At 35.5% G+C, this 20,491-nt stretch overlaps 2 protein-coding genes across 2 annotated transcripts; one reads left to right on the top strand and one right to left on the bottom strand.

The window, feature by feature from the left end:
• The first annotated feature begins 671 nt into the window (after window positions 1-671).
• Window positions 672-6,600, top strand: slc50a1 (solute carrier family 50 member 1). The gene is made up of 6 exons (XM_065261029.2): window positions 672-894; window positions 1,459-1,536; window positions 1,705-1,828; window positions 2,372-2,533; window positions 5,026-5,145; window positions 5,232-6,600. Exons 1-6 carry the CDS (start codon window positions 827-829, stop codon window positions 5,337-5,339), a joined length of 660 nt encoding a protein of 219 aa, XP_065117101.1. The 5' UTR covers window positions 672-826; the 3' UTR covers window positions 5,340-6,600.
• A 5,510-nt stretch (window positions 6,601-12,110) lies between these two features.
• LOC141279976 (uncharacterized) lies at window positions 12,111-15,610 on the bottom strand. Its single transcript, XM_073811606.1, has 4 exons — window positions 15,516-15,610; window positions 13,187-13,306; window positions 12,922-13,037; window positions 12,111-12,475 (listed from the first exon to the last, which is right to left on the bottom strand). Exons 2-4 carry the CDS (start codon window positions 13,254-13,256, stop codon window positions 12,350-12,352), a joined length of 312 nt encoding a protein of 103 aa, XP_073667707.1. The 5' UTR covers window positions 13,257-13,306; window positions 15,516-15,610; the 3' UTR covers window positions 12,111-12,349.
• Window positions 15,611-20,491: the final 4,881 nt, after the last annotated feature.

The raw sequence follows: 20,491 nt of genomic DNA, 5'->3' as shown, positions 1-20,491 counted from the left end.
CACGAGATTTCAGGTGTAGCGAAAGCGCCACCTGAGGGACAAGCGTTCACAATTAATACATACACGTCAATTCTAAGCATAAAAACGTCAGTGGTAAAAGTGTTTATAAGAACTGTGCATAAAAAACACAACATTTGCCTCATTGAAGATACATTGTTGATTACTGTGTTCCAGACAACTTTCCCCACCTCAAAACCGGAAATAAAGTTGGAATTAAGTAACACTCAGGACTTGTAGCATTAATGTTTTATTGGTAACATTAAAACATCAATGCTACAATTGATCTTGTGACGTCAAAACATTTATGGTCAGTTTCGCGGACAGTGTTTAAGTCTAGCCCCAAACTAAAATGTATGTTTGAGCTGTCTTTACTGAAAACAGCTTGCACCGGCATATCTTAAATATATCAGTGTGATTGTTTTGTCTCAAGTTGCACACCAGTGCAAGGTATGTTTTTAAAAAAACAACTTAAATGTCCTAATATAATAAAAATAAGCTCTGGCTTAATCTCATCTATTAACATTAAGAGCACAGTTCCAGATAATCATTCATGATTTGGATGGGACATATCTTAAAAACGAATTGCCTGGAACATAAAACTACAACTCCGGACTACACGTGGGCGTATGTTATCAGAACTCCTCGATAACCAATCAGATTGGAGGGCTCGGTGACGCTGATTACAAACACGGAAATAGTGTCTGTAGACGTCATCGTTGTATGTGTGGACGATTCATATGTTTTATTTATAAATATAATTGAGTTCGCGTGGTTGCACAGGTATCTGTATAGTAAGACAGCACACAGGTGTTACTTTTTTTGGTCTATGGATTTTCTGCAGCTGCTATCATGTGCGTGCATCGTATTTACCGTCGGGATGTTCTCGACTGGATTGTAAGTTATAAATTTTGCAGTACTTTATCACTAATATACAAATACATTACACCTGTTGACGTTACCAAAGCATAGTAACATTAATTATACACGTTTATTCACACAATCACAAAAGTGGTTTAAAAGTAGTAAAAGTAATAATACACGTAACTTAAGTTACTAGTACGACTTTCAGTCGTATTAGATAGTTATTGTGTAGCTGATTTATAAATACACATAGCAGCACCTAAAGTTTAGTAGCTTAGTGGAGTTTATCATAGTGTCTGTATCATAGATCCCCATAAATTGAATCCATTTGACAAAAATAGCATTGATAACCACCCAAATACCATGGATTATTATTATTACTACAGCAAAACTGCGATAACTACCCACTGTTAAAAAAAGAAAGAAATAAGCAAAACTATTCACTGGTTCAAAGAGTTTATCCCACAATAGCATTATAATTGTACAGTAGTAATAATAAGGACAAGACTTAAGGTAGATAAAGCATGAAGTTTGGATGCATAAGTCTGTGTATGTAACAAAATGTTTTTTCTCATTTTTCCTTCTCTGTGTTTTCAGGACAGACTTAAAGAAAATGAAGCTCACCCAAAGTGCAGATAATGTTCAGTTCCTGCCTTTTCTTACCACATGTGTAAAGTATGTATTTGTATGTTTTATAGGGATTAGCAATGTCACATTAAAATGTTGTCTATGTGCATGCATGCATCCATATATTTTCCATCCAAATATTGCAAAGATTTCCAAGTCCATTGATTCTGAATGATCTGTGGGAGTCATCTTGTATCTTTATGTGTTTTTGTGTAGCAATCTAGGTTGGCTGTACTATGGATTACTAAAGCATGATGGAACGATTATACTTGTAAATACCATTGGGGCCATTTTACAGACCATATATATCATCACCTACTTGCATTATACCAAAGAGAAGGTTTGTCTTTAAAATGCAGTCCACTTCTTTTTCCAATCATTCAACTTTCAATTAGTGATCGTGATTATACAGCGAGGTCCTAAACTCTTAGACCATTAGTGAAAATTTATTCTTTTGAGCTTCTGTTCCAATAATGCTTTTCTTTTTATTTTACGTAATACAAACTCTTTATTACAAATTATAAGCATAACATTTTAAGTGAGAAGTATTCAGTATGTCCCCATTTTTCTTTCATGAAAGCATGGACGTCACAATTTTAAGATAAACAAAATTATTTCTGGTAAGCGGCATGGTTTAAGAACCTTTTGCGTAAGGTCTGATCTTTTGCGTAAAGGAGTTTGTTGGTCAGTGTAAGAAAATTTTTCTATGATCAAAAAACGTTACATGAATTTAACAATTTTAATGCTCTCAGACTTTTGGGCCGCAATGTACCTACAACAAATAGGAAGCTTGAATAAGAAGTTGGTTTGGCCGCTAAACAAAGCGAAAAGAGCCGTTGTACCTATGTTTAAATGCTGTTGTACCTATGTTTGTGTATTTCAGAAGCCTGTGTTGGTGCAGACGCTGGTGATGGTGTGTGTGTTGTGTGTAGGCTGGGTGTATTTTAGTATGGTGATCCCTGCTGGAAAAGAACAGCTGTCTCAGCTGGGACTGGCCTGTAGTGTGTTCACCATCAGCATGTACCTCTCTCCCCTCGCTGATCTGGTAAGTTCACACTTATATTTGTAACTAGCAATATTTATAGTTGAAACACACAGTAAGACAGGATCTGCTCTTGTTTGCCGAGTGTTATGTTGCAGTAAAACACATAAACGTCATACGGGTACTTTTTGCGTACTGTTATGGAATGTTATGAATTCGGACATACTACTCCTACTGCTTTTCCCTTACTGTATAGTATGGAGGTAGGCGGTTTCGGACGCAGCAATAGTCTTACTTTTAAATGAATGCTAATAACTTTCTTGCACCCTCTGTAGTTAAGTGAAATTTTTATCTCATCTTATAACTCATCTTTGAGCATAAAAACAGCGTATGTAAAACTTAAAATAGCTTAAAAGTAACTCTACACCCTTGCCTCATTTAGTATACGTGGATTTATGAATTATTAAGGAAATAAGGGTGCTTTTACACCTAGTTCATTTGAGCCCTCCAAATGCTCTCAGAGCAGTTCAGTGTGAATAAGTGAACAAAGCAAGTGATCTCAGACCCCCCTAAAAGGACACAAAAGCAACCCGTACTCGGACCACATCCGGATGTGGTCTGAGTATGGTTTGCTTTTGGGGTTCTTTAGTGGTTCGATTTCTTTTTGACATGTGAATGCAATGAGGTCCCGGTCGTTTTTTGTGTCGTTTTAACATGAATTAAAATCAACTACTGCACAGAAAGCTGGGGTCTGAGTTTTTATGAAGTTATGATGTGAACAAGAAAGGGTCTCAGATCATTTAAGTTTTTAAAGGGGACAGAGAATGAAAAACCATTTTTACCTTGTCTTTGTTGAATAATGGTAGTCTACCCACATTCACAAACATACAAAAAGTGCTAAACATGCTAAACATCTCAGTCTCATAGAAATTCCTCTTTTAGAAATGTCAGCCAGAAAACGGCCCAATCTGAAAAACTGATGCTTATGACATCACAGGCATCTAACTGCCCCTCCACTTTAAAATAATTGGCAAAATTTTTTGAGTGGCAGCAAAGTCAGCCAATTATTAATGAGATTGCAAGTTAAGCCAGTAGGGGGAGCCAAATAGGTGCAAAACCACTTGTTTAAAATCCCCCACCCTAACAGAGCTATCTGAGAGAGGTTTTTAAGAAGCTTCTAAGGCATTACAGACCCAAACAAAAATTTTTTTGTCTACATGTCACATCACAGAACAAGGATAAATACTCTGTTCAATCATTCTATGTCACCTTTAAGAGGACCAAAAAAAGATCCTCAAAAATGGGTTTTCTTTTGAGTTCACTATATTGTAAACACCCAAAAAACTGGGGACACATTTAGCTAGTTCCTTTTCTGGTTCACTTTAAGTTCTTTTAAAATTAACTATATGTCAAAACACCCTTAGTCCCCTCCTTCACTCATTCGCACCAGCTTAGACCGTCGATATATATGTACATATGCATTTGCAGCACTTTTTTGGTGCTGATGTTAACACGATAGTGCATTTACACTGCATGAATGAGCAACGAGAGCTCCTGTCACAGAAGTAGACCTGAAGCAACAGTGCAGCGATCCTTTCTGTGCCCAGTCTTTGTGGCGTTATATCTATGGCTCAAACTACTTGATCTACTTATTTAACTTTGTTAATGTGATGGGTTGCATGTTTGTGACTGGCGATTTCAAACCGTGGTTTTGTAGTTAAAAACACTACATAGATATATATATATATATAAACAACAATAAAAACTTGATTCTCAACTAAATTTAGTGTATTGTGCCATCAGTGTTTTTAGAAAAATACATTTTGCATAAAGAGGGTCATTTTTCATCTACACTGATAAGCCAGAGCTGTTCTATGGACCCATTGTGTCATCATTTAATTTACAAAATAACAGAAGAGAATGTTGAAGAAATGTATAAGCAAATAAAGGTATGACTTATTATTCTTGACAAACCTACATTTTGCATAAAGCATACATCAATTTTGAAATAAATATTTTCTCCTGTTATCATTTGTGCACCAAAAATAATAGTGTAAGTACTATTAATAACATTCCAGCATGCCATCTGTTGTTAATCACGCCATCCATCCTTTACCCTCGCACTGTCTCCATCTTCCTGTTTTTATTCTTTCTCTTCCATATTTTTTCAGTCCAGCTCTATCTATCTCTCATGTGCCCTGCGGTCTCTTTCCTGTCATTCTCTTACCTTCTTTTGTTGTTTCCTGTTTTTCCCTCTGTCCATGTCTTCAAGTATCAATATCTGCTTGTTATGGAGAAGACTTTGTGTTATTGACACTCTCACAGGCATACACACATTTCTCATTAGATCAGTGGTGCAGTGGTGCAGACATGTTGAACCTTGGCGCTCCAGTGAGAGAAACTGGTTCAAATCATTTCTGTATCTAGGTTTCCATTACTTTCTTCCTCTCTTGATATGTTTTGTTTTTTTGTGAGTGACAAAGGTAAAAATCAACTCATGTTGCATCATTACTTTAACATTAACAGTGCACTTCTCCTCTTTGTGTGTCCACCAGTTGCAGATTGTGCGCAGTAAGTCTGTAGAGCGGCTGTCATTTTCCCTGACTGTCGCTACATTTTTTACATCTACATCTTGGACGTTGTATGGCCTTCAGCTGCAAGACTATTATATCATGGTAAGAAGCTAAAAAAAAACATCCGGAGTAGTTTGTGGTGAAGGAAGAAACGACATGTTTGGTAACTTTATCTCTCTGCCTTTTAGGTGCCCAATACCCCAGGCATCTTAACTAGCCTCATCCGCTTCTTTCTCTTCTGGAGGTTTGGAGCTCTCTTTGAAAACAAGCCCTCCTATAAACTTATCCCGATCTGACGGAGGTGAAGATTTTGTTTTTCTGATTGAATCTAAATAAGTGCCTTCTCCACTTTCCTTTACCCAACAAGAATGAGTTTCATCTCTGGTTCCCTTTGCTCAGACTATCATCATACCCTCATGATGTCCCAACCCCCTTTCTCTCTCTGTCTGTCTTTCTCAGTGTAGATTCCATCTATACAGGCCAGCAAGGTTGACAATTGCCAAGTTAACAATTTACAAACATGACAGCTTAAACTCCATCATGTTTGCTGTTTTAACCCTTTATCTTAAAGATAGATCTTAAGTAGGTGTCTATTTTTTACATGGGGTACACGAGTCTGAACAGAAAAACATTCTTAAGGAAAGTGCTATGTTCTGTTATCGTCTTATGTTATGGTTGTCCTGTTTACAAACTGAAAAGGAATTGAAAGCTACTTAAGCTGTATAATGTCATAACCAAGCAATACTTTTTTTGTCTCTTATGTGGTTAAATGGGGCCCAACTTAGAATGTCACACCCTAAAACCTTTTATATGTGTGTAGCGTGAAATTATGTATGAAGAATTTAAAAAATATGAAGATTGCTAAATCTGCAACAAAGTAAGAAAATCAGAATGGCACATCTTTAGAGTTTAAAGGTGGTTAGTTTACATGCTGCAGCAGCTGATATGGCGCAGGCACCAAGTTTTAATGCAGTTGTTTACTGTCCATTTACAAACTGCCCACCATTTTTTTACATGCTGCATCTCAGTCCTTTAAATTAAATCACAAAAGCCCATAAAAATAATATAAAACTCAATATAAACCCTCGAGAGGCTGCTGCAAAGTTGCACAAAAACTTCACTGTGAGTTGAATAATGTAGACACTTCATCTTATAGGATCATAAATGCAGGATTCAAGGGGAACAAACATCAGCAAATTCGCCTGATTATATATTTACATATTCATGACCTATAATGTGGCCGGATGAAAAACAGTCACTGGCCATAAATGAGGTTTGCCAAAAGCGATCCAAGCATGAAAGACGCAAATAAGCAGGCTTTAAATGTATGTCAACGGTGTTACCATACATATCATTTGGTACTTTATTTACTGAAACACATTGTTAAAGATATTTAAAAATGGCTTTGTTTTTATGGGTTAATTGTTGTGCTCTACATTCAGCTAAAGAGTTCATTTTTCTTTGTACTATTTTATATCTTATGAAGCAAAGCTACATTATATCAAAAGGGATTTAAAGGGATGTTCTTTATGAAAAATGGTTGAATAAATTTTATATAATATCAAACTCAATATGATATCTATGTCTTGCTGAGATTTAGAGAAAAGGTTATGAGAGGTCCGCAGTAAAATACGAGTTGGTTTGTTGTCTCAAAAGTGCTGATTGCAAGCAAAGAAAACTCCCACACCAAAGTTAAACTAAAAAGTGTTACATGTTTTGATTTTCATTTCTGTGGGAAATTACAGCACAATTGGCTCCTACTATAATGTGTTTTGTAAGCTCCTGTCAAACATGCACAAGTGTGATGTTTGCCTGTTTGTCTAGGTTAACGCAAGTAAATGCAGTGGGAACAGTCTGTTCGCTGGTTCTCAGTGCCTGTGCATGCTTTTCCTGCCCGCTGCGTACAGAGAGAGATGAAAGAGGCAAAACATAGTAGGTGCTGATTGTTTGTCAGGACAATGTCTGCGAAAGACAAAAACGTATTTGGGATTTAAGTGACAAAACCTGCGGTGTGAAAGAAACAACGTTGACCATCGCCATCCCAAATGAAAACAAAAACATTATTATTATAAGTCTTAAATATGTGAACTTGTAAAAGATAAAAAAAAAGATTTAAGTGTGATCAACAGGATCATGATCTGAAAATGCATAAACCCAGAATGGATGCATTGCAGTGCCATAGACTGTAAAAAGAGTTCGCTCTCTTTCATTGGTGAAATGTAAAGCCGCAAGTGTCCCGATACGGCGCTGACATCTTGGGTCTTGAGTCTGCGTAGTATCACTCTAAAAAAACAAACGGTGCTATATAGCACCAAAACTGTTGATTTGAATCGTAACCATAGAAGAACCGTTTTTAGTGCCATATAGCACCGGTGAAGCACCTGTGTAGAACCATATAGGTGCCATATAGCACCACTATAGCACCACATTTGGTTCTACATAGCACTATATGGTTCTACACAGGTGCTTCACCGGTGCTTCACCGGTGCTTCACCGGTGCTATATGGCACTAAAAACGGTTCTTCTATGATTACGAGCAAAGAACCACTTTTGGTGCTATATAGCACCGTTTGTTTTTAGAGTGTAGCGATTTCGGGACCAGTCCTTCGCAGTAGTGAGCAGGAAGTAAAGCCACGAAATCTAGGCCCCGCTCTCGCAGAATGCGCATATCACAGCTGTCAATCATGACGTGACACCAACATTTTTATAGCATTAAATAACTAAAAAAACAAACTTATTTTGAAAACAAACACTTGCATTTACATGAGTGTGATAAAAACTACAGTAAATGACAGAGACCAGCTTCGGAAAAAAGATAATTGAAGTGTAATTAAATTGTTTAGTTGGTCTCAAGTCCCATTGAATAACATGGGGGAGGAGAGGTTTATGACCTATACTTAGACCAGTCACTGGGGGGCGATTGAGACGTTTTTTTTGCTTCACTTTTCAGGGCTTGTGCGGCACGCTTGGAGTTTCCCAAAGAGGGGGGTTTGCAAACCCCTGGTTGTTCATGAGGGAATTGCAAGGGGTGTTTGAGGTGATGAAAAACCAGACTGATCTCACAGAAAGTCGTGTAATAGTCACAGAAAATTTGATCAATTTATTTGTGTCCATGGCACGAAATGTAGCTTTTTTCATGTCTTGAGCACAAATGTCTTTTTCGTGACACTTGCACAAATTTCTATAAATAGTTTTTCATGTCTATTGCACGACTTTCTTTTTCGTTTCATGGATTGTTTTCTCATTGTATTACCATTTACATTTTTTGACATCCTAACCCAAACCCCAACTCCAGGCGAGAATAGTTATAAAAGCGGAAGAAAAAAATGTAGATACCAATACATAAAAGTACATCCTAACCCAAACCCCAAATCTAACCCCAATCCCAAGCGACAATGATTTAAAAATAGGGGGTGAAAATGAAAAACATAAAATGACACGAAAAAGAAAGTTGTGCCGCAGACACAAATTAAAAAGAATAGAAAATCGTTCACAAGGCACGAGAAACAGCTGAATTTTGTGCCATGGACACGAAAATAAATGAATCACATTATGCATGACTATAAAGACTTTCCGTGACATCATGTTGTGAAAAACATTTAATACAATTAAATAAAAAAGTAAATAAATAACCTTAAAATCTAAATAAAACACTAACAAAAATATATGTTTTGATTGTTTATTTACATGTCACACAGGGCTTCAGACTAACTTTTTTCCACTAGTAGCACAGTGGCCCCCAACTGAAAATTTTTGGGGCGCAACCAAAAAATTTAGGGGCACATACCTTAAATCAACATGCTAACCAAATGTTCATATTTCTACTAAGTAAAATTTCATACAAATTAATACTTTGATGATAGATGCAGAAAGTACAATGTTCTGTTTTAAATTCAGTGTCACATCACAAAAAAGGTCAAATTTACTGGTCGCACATGTGTGACTGAATGAAAAATCTAGTAGCAAACTCTCAAATTTTGGTGGCAAAATGCCACCATTTGGTGGCAGTCTGGAGCCCTGTTTCATGTGACAATTACACAACATTACGGAATACTAAGAACTTGTGCAAAATGGACAGATTTTTATGCACGTACCAATAAGAGAAAATTACCAGATGGTCTAATAACGGCTAATAACAACAATAATTAAGTAAATACTAAACAACGTTAAAAACAAGTTAAAAAATAAATGTTTTTGATGTTAAACACGCAAATGTGCTAATAAATTATTTAAAAAATATTTACTTAGAATCTCAGGGGGGTTGTGTTAAGGGGGTTTGGCTGACATAATGATTTGAAACCCCTGGTCTAGTGTAAAATTTATGTCCTGAAGCTTTAAAATAAAGTGAATTAGTGGTAAAATGTGAGACAGATAGGTTAAAATGAGAGTGAGAAATGCAGAATGGTGCAATGTCAGTAGATACTGCTTTAGGATTTGCCTTCTCAGCTTTGGTACCCGATGATGCATAAATGTAAATGATACCACAACCACATGAAACACGCCAAAATAATCAAAACAGACTTTAAAATGTCAGATTATCTGATTTATTGCGTCTTTACTTAAGAATAGCAATCAAATAATTACTAGTTCAAATATTTACACTCTACTAACTCACAGTAACTATGGTTAATCTGGCGAGCACATGACTGGCTGAGACAGTGAAACAATTTTGCACATTTTACAACTTTAATAAGCAGCTCTCTTGCACAACAGACAAAGACGGGGGGTCAGGGGGCCTGGGCGGCAATGATGAATGACCCTGTGGAGACGCAGAGACTAGACAACCTCTAAACTCACACTTCTCAGGATTGTGTATGTGTTTACAGTAAGTGTGTGTGTGTGTGTGTGTGTTGCAGATTTTCTGTTCATCATACACTGTTTCTTCCTTTGTCGGGTAAGATGGGAAATCTCGTGTGAAGGCATCTGTGTATATGTGCTATACGAATCCCATCTGATTGATCTCGAACACTTTAATCTCTTCTCATAGTTTACAGCGTAGTAACTGGAGTGTGTACATGTGGATGTGTGTGCGCGCATGTGTGTGTTTGTATGTTTAATCAATGCAACAATGGGAGTCTACTCAAAAACAGGATACCACTGTTTCCTGTAGTAGAGACTGTCTCTGGGATACACAAAGAAACATACACAACCTTATAGATGTCTGGATGGCTAGCTGGCTAGCATACTTTTTTCTACGATATAATGTTATTAAACATTCTAGATGTGGATTAATGTTCAAATACATTTGGACACTTACCAAAATGTTAAAAAAGTGCCAGCGGAGCACTTTAAACTGTGATGAGTTGTGTTTGCTGAACTTTAAAAACAGTTGTGTGTGTGTGTGTGTGTGTGTGTGTGTGTGTGTGTGTGTGTGTGTGTGTGTGTGTGTGTGTGCGTGTGCGTGTGCGTGTGCGTGTGCGTGTGCGTGTGCGCGTGCGCGTGCGCGTGCGCGTGCGCGTGCGTGCGTGCGCGCGCGCGCGTGTGTGCGTGTGCAACGTCAGCTCATGTGTTTGAGCTTCAGCAAGTAAAACACACCTGTGAGATCTCCAGCTGTTGTTGTGAAGAGTTTGAACAACGTAAGAAGAAACAGATGAACAAAAATCTGCTGCTCTTTTCATTCTCCTGTTTCCCTACTGTTTGCCTTCTCGATGCCAGCACTTTAGATGTAAAACCATGAACCCAGACACCTCAAAAACCACAAGTTGTACTAATGTGTTTTTAATAGATAGATTCTGTTCTCCAAATATAGAGAGAAAGTCATAAACAAGAGAAAAAACAAGCACGGACAGGCAACACCCCTCTGGCACCTGCCGACCTGTGTCATTTTTTTGGGCGTTTAACCTTAGCTACTAAAACAGGTGATGCCAGAGGTCACTGACTATAATGCAGACCTTGTTTTTCTCCTGTGCAACTGTCTTGCACGCCACCTTTCCCTCTCTTTGTTTCATGTGCAGTTGCTTTATGAGCAACAGTATGCAGACAAGGTTTTCAGACTTTTTATCGTAGCTTTCTTGTACTCCGCTGCATGGAAAAACCCCACAGCACTTCAGATGTTTTAAAGTGTGATCAGTAATTTCTCCCAGTGTTTCATTTAAATAAATGGAAACACTGCATCTTTTATTTTATAACTACATTTAGTTGATTTTGGTTTGTTTGGCTGTAAGTATAGAGTAAAAAAAGTATTTTCATTTAAGAGCACATATTTCATTGCAAAAACAATGCTATTTTGTGTATTTGGTATAATACAAAGTGTTCGCGTGGTTTATTCTTAAAAAGAACACATTTTCCATATACCCTACATTTTAGTAGCTCCAAATTTCACTCTCTTCCTGAAATGCACGGATTTGAAAAGTTCAGTTTCCCTGTTTGGCCTCTGTCGGAAATGTGACGCTCCTTACCATGTTTGAAAGATTCGGTCACAATGCAATGCTAACAGAAGTCAACTTTCAGGCTGTGAGTCCGAAGCGGGATTAATTAGGATAATGTCGGTCTTACATCACCAATCCCAGGAAGTAAACTGTTGCCTACAATCCGTGTGTTTGTTGTAGTCCAAGAAAATAGATTTACATTGGAGACGATAACTCATGTCATCGTCTACTTTGTGGTTTGTACCTTTTGCATATCGTTAAAGCAACACCAGAGTTTTTTTACCCTAAAATAACGTTTCCAAAAAAGTTTCAGTGGTTCATCCACTCAAAACAGGGTGAATGGCACTTCCACATTCGCTTTGCAGCCCTCTATCGGCCAAAACCGCACTAAAGAAGTTTCCAACCGTCGGGTAGTGGTCCTGTAGTTCGATTGAAAACTACAAAAACTTGCTTTATGGCAGACCTACAATCCAATCAGAGCCAGCTTTGCTGCAGTATTTACGACAGTGCTAATGGACAATTACGCTTCTAACCTGTAGGGGGAGCAACGAGCAATAACTCTTTAGTGTTGCTTTAACGTACTAATACAAACCAAAGGGAATGTAAAACGGACAATGTGAATCGGACAATAGGTGCTCTTTAAAAGGTAATTTTGATTAAAAAAAGAAAATTAGAAATAATTGTATTACAACACAACAATTTATTCAACAGAATTTATTTCTTATTTAATGCATGTTAAAGTAATTTCTTAAGCGATCAAATAATTAATTTGTGGAGAAGTGCTAGGTGCTACATCACAGATTACATAAGCCTAAACTAGTGACATGTATATAGTAGATAAAAATAACAGTCTTTCTGTAGATTGTCTATCTTTCATCTGCCTATTTCCAGTAAGGTTGTGGTGTTATAATGTTACACCACTGTGTTTGTGTGCATGTTTATGGCATTTTGAGGGTTTCGAGGATGTTCGCAACGAGTTTGCTACACTCTGCCTGGTTAAGGCGTCTGTCATGATCTCCATCCACGTCACGCACCCACTGCTCAACCTGCATGGGGTTCAGTGTCTATAGAAAAAGAAGGACAGCTTTTAATACCAAACTATTCATAATATAGTAATATACATATCCATCCAGGAGTTGTGTTCATTTTGTAAAATCCTAAATCTTTTTGCGCCTAGATTTTTAAGTTTAATCAATTTGGATTTACAAGTCATTTTAACTGTATTGCGTAGTAATGGCTTGTTGTAACTTATATGTAAATCACATAATTACTTGCTTTTCTATTCAGTGCCAGTGTAGTCTGTGGTAGTTTCTCTTCAGACGTGATACAGTTAAGAGACACCCTGCACTCTATCACTTTCTATACATAAAATTAAGTTGACATATGAAGCAAATTCAACTTCAGGTTGTAGCAACTCATCACGTGTCAAGTTAAAATTACTTGTAAATCCGAGTTGATTCAACTTAAAAAAATATTTTTTACGGTGTTGTTTAAGAATAAATGTCCAGACCTGGATTTGCCTTCCAAACTCAATCATGACCATGTCAAAGATCATTGGCATGTCCAGATCAGAATTTCCAGACTGAGTGTAGTGATTGCAAATCTCATTTCCAAGTTCAGGTGGAACTATGAAACATAAGAAATAGCAAAGAAAGGGTTTAGATGAATTTTAAAACATTGATGGTGATACACTTAATGCTGTTAACTGATCTTCAGACTAGTAAACGATCAGTATGGTCTTCAATGAAAGCTATAAGATGAAAGCTTGTGTTTACCGTCACAATTCACCACAGCAACCAGCAAAAATAGGCCCAACACTGCCACCAACTGACTAGATCTTGCCATTGTCACAGATTTTTCAAAAAGCTCAAGACTGCTAGACTGGGATGCAGAACCTGTAATGGACAAGGAAATAAGAAAGAAATATTCACAGTTGGTACACGGTTCAACAGCATTAGCCATTGCATGTGTGTATTAATGGTAATGAAAAGCTTCTGTTCAATATGGCAAGAAATTATTAAAATGTAAACGATACATAATTGGTATGTGAGAAGTCTGTGAAAATGATATCAAAATCAACAAATATTTGTGTGTTACTTTAACAAAACAAAATTAAGTTATGTCTACATTGTAAAAATACAAATTTTGCTGCCTTAAATTGTGTGTTGAATCAACTCAGATTTAGATGTCATGTCAACTTACTATTATTTATATTGAAAAGAGATTAGTTACTACAACTTATAAAATATAGTCAACTTCATTTTAGTAGTTATAACAACTCATCTCTAGTCAAGATTAATAATAGTAAATTGAAATTTCTTGTACATCGGAGTTAATTCAACAAAAAGAAATTAAGGCAGCAAATATTTTTTATTGTATACTTAAGTAAAACTTAAAAAAGTAGGTTGAATGGACTGGCAAAAAACATGGTGTATTTTTTACAATGTGTATATACTGTATGTTGCCAGCAGCGGTGACCTTAAATCTGAAATGTAATAAATGTAATAGCAGGAACTAAATGGGAAATACAAGGAACTCTACAAAAGAAAGTTCCTCTAATTTTTCGCTTTACTCGTGCTATTATTACTTCATATTAAAATCACAATACAGTCATCAACAAAGCCAAGCCTTAAACAAAAGGAGAACAAAAAGGAGAACAAAACCTTTTAAATGAAGAAATACAGGCCTAGGTAACTCTTTACAATGAGGTTGTATTTATTAACATAAGTTAGAGCAAGACTTCTACAGCTTTTATTTTAGTTTATGTTAATTTCAGCATTTACTAATACATAGTTGTCACTTTTAACATTAGTTAATGCCCAAAGAACTAAAATGAACAACTGTATTGTTGGCATTACCCAACATAAAAATAAAAAGATTTTAAAATGCTTAAACTATATTGCTCATCGTTTGATAATATGAATCAATGCATTTACTAATGTTAACAAATACAATCTTATTGTAAAGTGTTACCGAAATGTACTGTAAATAATTGGCAAAGTTGGTTTGAATTTGTTGCACCAAATATGTCTGCGATTGCCTGAATGTTTTTACCCATCATGACTCGAGTATTCAATTCTGATTACAGTAAATGGTTTTCTGTGAGGTCAGATTTTGCCACAAAAAAAATGCTTTCGGTTCCTCGTAAACTGTAGATTAGTGTATTGTTCCAGTTGAGCTATTAATACAATAAGGTTGAATGCATAGCATGTGTGCGTGTGAATGACTCTAGAATGCACAGTGGCATTGTTTAAGCCGTTGATCCAGTTTTGCAAGGTTTTGTTCAATTCCGAAATGTGACCAGGAAACCAACATTATTTCAGATACAGGCAAAAACGTTGTGTCTCTAGACACAGAGTAAAAACATATTCCTTAATTATTTATTATTTTCTTTAGATAGAAAAATCTGCATCAAGTGCATTCTAAACTAGTTAGAGAATGAACACATCATTTTAACAAGGCTTTCACAGTCATTAGAAATAAGCAGAAGGTGTCCCAATTCAGTTTACATTCATTGTATTATCCTAGATACACTGTCAAAAAAGATCCCCAGTTCACCCTTTCAATAAGTACACATATGCTCCTGAAGATTTCATAATAGTACCTCGAAGGTATACATATTGGGATCAAATCTGTATCTAAATGTTACATATGAGGATATTTTGTAAAGGGAACTGCCACAGTAACAGCTATGGGACATTTCTTGACCATTTATTCTGACAGTGTATCTTTTTATTTAAACCTGCAAATTAATGTAAATATGTAATTATGATTAAATAATGAAATATCACTTCACCTATGGTCAAAATAGACAACAAAATTCACAAATAAGAAGAGCAAACTCTTTATAAAATAAAAAACAAATAACTAAGCATAAATCAAAAATAAACATAATATAATCTATTAATAATAGCGCGTTTAAATTATTAAAATAAATTTTAATTACATTTGTATTTTTATAATAAAATCAAATAATACAGTCTAATCTAATAGTATTAAATATTAAAAATAATACCAAATGTATATTCTGCTAAATGTAAAGCAGATCAGAGACAGAAGTTAAATGTATAGAAAGTGAAAGAGTGCAGGATAGGTGTCTCTTACCTGTATCACGTCTGAAGAGAAACTACCACAAAATACAACTGCACTGGATAGAAAAGCAAGTAATCGCGTGATTTACATATCACCACCTATTTGCTAACTCACTACAACAATAACTAAAGTGGGAGGGACATACAGAAAAATGACAGCAGGTGTGTTTACTGGTGGTTAGATATTATGCTTCCTTTTGCCTGATTAATGTCATGAAACAACATTAAATAATACAAACACTCAAATGTGTGTTAGAAAAGATGCATTCGTAGAATTTCCTAAGTTTTGTATCATTTATTCTATCATTTATTCGTCATCCTCCACCCACATAGACAGACAGTAATCTGAAACGTGCACTTAAACCCATGTTTCTCAATCCTGGTCCTCGAGGAACCTCTCCCAGAATGTTTTAGATGTCTCTTTAATTACCACCTTATTTAACTTATTAGCTTGTTAGGGAGACATTCTGGAAGGGGGCGGATGAGTGATTCAACTGTTTTTAATCTCAAACTTTCTGGAAGGATTGAGAAACATAACAAAAGCTTTTCAACTGCCAGCTGTTTTTTATTGCAGTAAAGTTATCACACAGATATTCGAGGTGACCATATCAAGAAATGTATGTCCCAAAATTTGTATGGGTGTGAGTTGTCCAGTCTACAAAACAATACAGAAAAACAACAATGACAATATGACAGGTGTATCAAAAGGGTTATGTGTTTACAATAGGCACCTGCACCTGTAGGAATCTGACAAAACAGCTCTTTCATCATTCTTTTACTTTCACTTTATTTACTTGCTTTACTGTAAATGACAACAATCACAATCTGAAGTAAACATCACATAGGTCATTTTGAGTTTTTATGAGGCATTATTATATGAAAAACGCAAAAGACCAACAAATTAATTATAAAACCATGTGGTTATGGTTGTGTGATCTTATTTAAAACTTAATATGTGCAATCAAATAATCTGTTAATAATCCAACGCAGTTTAGAAGTAAAGTGAATTTGGACACCCAAAGGGGCGGTTTCCTGGACAGGGTTTAAAATATAGCAGTTAAAATAAAATATTTAAAATAACATTAAAATATTTAGTTGTTTTTACAAACATATCTTATATATGTTAAGATGTGTTTGTGCAAAATGTTTTTAAAAGAAGGCATCTTAAACATGCATTTTAGTCTGGAATAAGCCCTGTCCGGGAAACCGCCCCCAAGAGTTTTTAGGGCATAGGTGTGTTTTGACAAGAGAAACGTGAGAGATATATATAGTTCTTCCTGGTTGTTTCTTTAGGTTGTCTTTTTAGTTTTGGTTGTGACAATAAAGTTTTACATCAATAAAACTTACTTAACATACTAAACAGTGAATGTGCGCCTGATGAGAATTTAATTTGACATTCTTTTGAATAGTCTAATTATGACCTCTTAATCAAATTGTGTCATATTGTCACTTCCTCATCACATTGTGTGTGTGTGTGTGTGTGTGTGTGTGTGTGTGTGTGTGTGTGTGTGTGTGCGTGCGTGCGTGCGTGCGTGCGTGCGTGCGTGCGTGCGTGCGTGCGTGCGTGCGTGCGTGCGTGCGTGCGTGTGTGCGGCCGGGTAATTATCACGTTGGGGGGACCAATTGTCCCCACAAAGATAAGAATTCCAGTATTTTTGTGACCTTGTGGGGACATTTTGATGTCCCCATGAGGAAACAAGCTAATAAATCAAACAGAATGATGTTTCTTGAAAATCTAAGGTATCAGACAGTTTCCTGTGATGGTTGGGGTTAGGGAATGGGGCAGGTAAGGGGAATAGAATATACAGTTTGTACAGAATAAAATGCATTACGTCTATGGAATGTCCCCAAAAAACATGGAAACCAGAATGTGCGTGCGTGTGTGTGTGTGTGTGTGTGTGTGTTTGTGTGTGCGTGCATGCATGCATGTGTGTCTGTCTATTGGATCTTTGAAGATATGGTTAATGATTATGACAAATGATTACACTACACGTCATCTTTACCTGGATAAATAAATAAACAATTTCATGTAATACCCCACTGATTTAAAATTTTTGCTATTTGTGACCCTGCCTGTGAAATCCTGTACTGTGAAGTCTCATTAACTTATTATGGCCATAGTTGAAATTAAAGATATCAAGGTTATATTTTAAGAGAATGTTATTTACAGTATATTTAAGAGTAAATCTTAATAAATGTTTAAGGTGTTTTACAGACAGGATTACACTGAAAATATATAGGTTACTTTTAACAAGGCCTTTCCCATATCTGGGGCTTTTACTTAATGGAGGTTTTCTAATTTGCACCCATATACTGTACCAAAGAGCCAAGCACCATCCAAGTAGCATAAGGTTATATTCGCTTTTTTTTCTGTTTGCAAATCCCTCAAATATGCACAGTATTTAAACAGCAGAAGATCACTGTCTTGGTAAATGTTTATTTTCAGCAGTAATTTTTTACTTTTACATAATACAAAAAAACTCACATTAATCCACCAACCAAGATATTAAACAAAAAAGTGTTTAAAATAAAGAAAGAAATTTTTTTTTCACATACATGTATTCAATTAAAACAGAACAACTTTGCTAAGTGTTACAGTATTTCATTTCCTACCCCATTTGTTGTATGTAACTTGCACACTCATAAAGGCTAAGGTATCTGTCATGATTTATATCTGCTGAAACATATTCTCACCCAAATAATTTTGTTGTCCTCAAGAGAGAGAGAAAGAAAGAGAGAATTTAATAATGAACATGTGTGCTTCTTTTATCACTATTTTTTTCGAATTTAAATATTAAAGATAACATTTTTCATTAGGCCACATAACCCAGTTTTATGACAAACCTGCATTCCCAATTCAAACTCCTGCATGTTAAAAACCCTGTAAAACATGGCAAGTTTTAGATGTTAAACCCATGTTTGTAAGTTTCCAAAAAGTTTAACATGGGCCCAACTACAGTACTTTTATAGCAGACATTTTTATAGCAGCAGGTGAACTTTTATTTCTAAGTTTAACCTGCTTGAAATGTTTTACAGTGATGAGAATAAAGTAAATAAGTGGTGTGCTGGATGGGTGAGTCAGTTGTGTAGCACTTAAATGTGAGTCTCAAACTAAAGCAGGAATAACAAGTAGGTCAGATTGTTTAGTTGACATTCCGGTTACTCAATGGATGTTTCATTTAGCCCTATATGGACAACCACAAATACAAGGGTCCCACAAAATACACTTTAAAAAACTGTAAAAAATGTGTCCCTCCCTAGGGCACTAGGGTGGTACCCTTATCAAAAAGTACATCTAGAGTTCATATTAAGACCTCAGAAGTACATATTTATACCAAATGTATGTAGCTGAATGGTACAAATAAGACCTTTATAAAGAATACTGCCCCAGTGACAGGTTGGGTTTTTTTTAACCATTTTTTATGACAGTCTATATCAACTCTTGGTTTAGCTTCAAAGTAGTAACACTCTGGGAAAACACTGGGAATTGCTTAAAACAGATGAAACTCTGATCAATACGACAACCAACTGTTCAAATGGAGATAAATCGAATAAACTTGTGAAGGTGAATGTGTTTTTCATTACTTTAATACCTGTATTGGGCGGTTTACATGATAATAATGAAAACAAGTTTATAAATATTAAGAATTTATTTTCTCTTATAACTTGTGTAAGTCAGTGCTTCCCAATCCTGGTCCTCGAGCACCCCCTCCCAAAAAGTTTTAGATGTCTCCTCCTTTAACACACCTGATTTAACTCATGAGCTTCTTAGGGAGACTTGTTTACCATTTTGGAAGGAGGCTGAAAAGTTGAATCAGGTGTTTTAAATACGGAGATATCGAAAACTTTTCGGAAGGGGATGTTCAAGGACCAGGATTGGAAAGAACTGAAATGAGTTATTACTTCTGAAATAAGTTATCCATTACTATTTATTAAACTTTGACATTAAATTGATTTATTACAGTTTGACATTTAAACAGAGTCCTCATTTTTAACACTGATCTACATGTTTTTAGGCATGCTTCCTGGTTCTTCGAGTTCTTCAGTGTTTGTAGTGACCATGAGCTCTAGATCTCTTTTGTTAGGATTATGGTATAATAACAGGTATTACAGTCATACCTTATAGGAAAATACAGGTACAGACAAAATCTATCATTTTATTTGTCAGACATTTAACAGACTTTTGTATTCACATAAGAAGCTGAAAAAAATGATGAAGAGTTAAGTTTCAATTTTTTTTACATTTTTCAAAAATCTTGTTTTTTATTGTGCATTCCAATTAATATAAATCAAACTGCAGTTGGTTTATTTTGATTTATGCCTTCATACCAAAAAACCGCTAAGTAGCACAATAAAACACACTAAAAACATGATAATAAATATAGATAAATAAAGATAATAACATTATAATAAACAAGTTTTGACAAAACAACTTTTGTGGACTAAACAGTCCTTTTACAGTAGTTTATTTATGATAACAAGAGAAATAAATAACAAGTAAATTACCTTCGTTCCTATGTCATATCTAACGCATATCAGCTATTACATCAGCTTAGAGTTCTTCATATATTTAAACCAAACACACCAATTATGTTTTGTAACTTTCATTAACCCACAAATTTGCACTACTTTGGTAATGTTGCCATTAAATCTTGTTCATTGCATACACTGGCATTTTGTTCCTAATACATCTGTTACTTTTACTTATTATTTTATTATTTATTTGTCATAAAGATGAAGTATGATGGTCATATGAACATTTAAAAGATAGGGAACAAGGGAGTGTTTTTGCTGCAGGTTTACTGGTTCAGGATAAAAATCAAGGCTTGTGAAAATAATACAAGTGAGAAATGTTGCTGCTTTATTTAATTTTTTTGCTGTTAAGTGTGACAAACATTTTGCCAATTAAAAATGCCCAAATATGAAATGCTACAACATCAATAAATTCACACAAGACATTAATCAGAATCAATGTATTTAAACACCACA

The sequence above is a fragment of the Paramisgurnus dabryanus genome, chromosome 13 (assembly GCF_030506205.2).
Source record: "Paramisgurnus dabryanus chromosome 13, PD_genome_1.1, whole genome shotgun sequence".
Lineage (NCBI taxonomy): Eukaryota > Metazoa > Chordata > Actinopteri > Cypriniformes > Cobitidae > Paramisgurnus > Paramisgurnus dabryanus.
The sequence above is the reverse complement of the archived record's forward strand: the minus strand, read 5'-3'. Positions and strand labels throughout refer to the sequence as shown.

What these genes read in the sequence shown, in the direction of transcription:
- slc50a1 (XM_065261029.2), top strand. Translation starts at nt 827, where the DNA reads ATGGATTTTCTGCAGCTGCTATCATGTGCGTGCATCGTATTTACCGTC. An exon ending in GGGATGTTCTCGACTGGATT is followed by an intron (nt 895 to 1,458) that starts GTAAGTTATAAA and finishes CTGTGTTTTCAG; the next exon opens with GACAGACTTAAAGAAAATGA. An exon ending in TCTCTCCCCTCGCTGATCTG is followed by an intron (nt 2,534 to 5,025) that starts GTAAGTTCACAC and finishes TGTGTCCACCAG; the next exon opens with TTGCAGATTGTGCGCAGTAA.
- LOC141279976 (XM_073811606.1), bottom strand. Translation starts at nt 13,256, where the DNA reads ATGGCAAGATCTAGTCAGTTGGTGGCAGTGTTGGGCCTATTTTTGCTG. An exon ending in TGCTGTGGTGAATTGTGACG is followed by an intron (nt 13,038 to 13,186) that starts GTAAACACAAGC and finishes TATGTTTCATAG; the next exon opens with TTCCACCTGAACTTGGAAAT. An exon ending in AGTTTGGAAGGCAAATCCAG is followed by an intron (nt 12,476 to 12,921) that starts GTCTGGACATTT and finishes CTTTTTCTATAG; the next exon opens with ACACTGAACCCCATGCAGGT.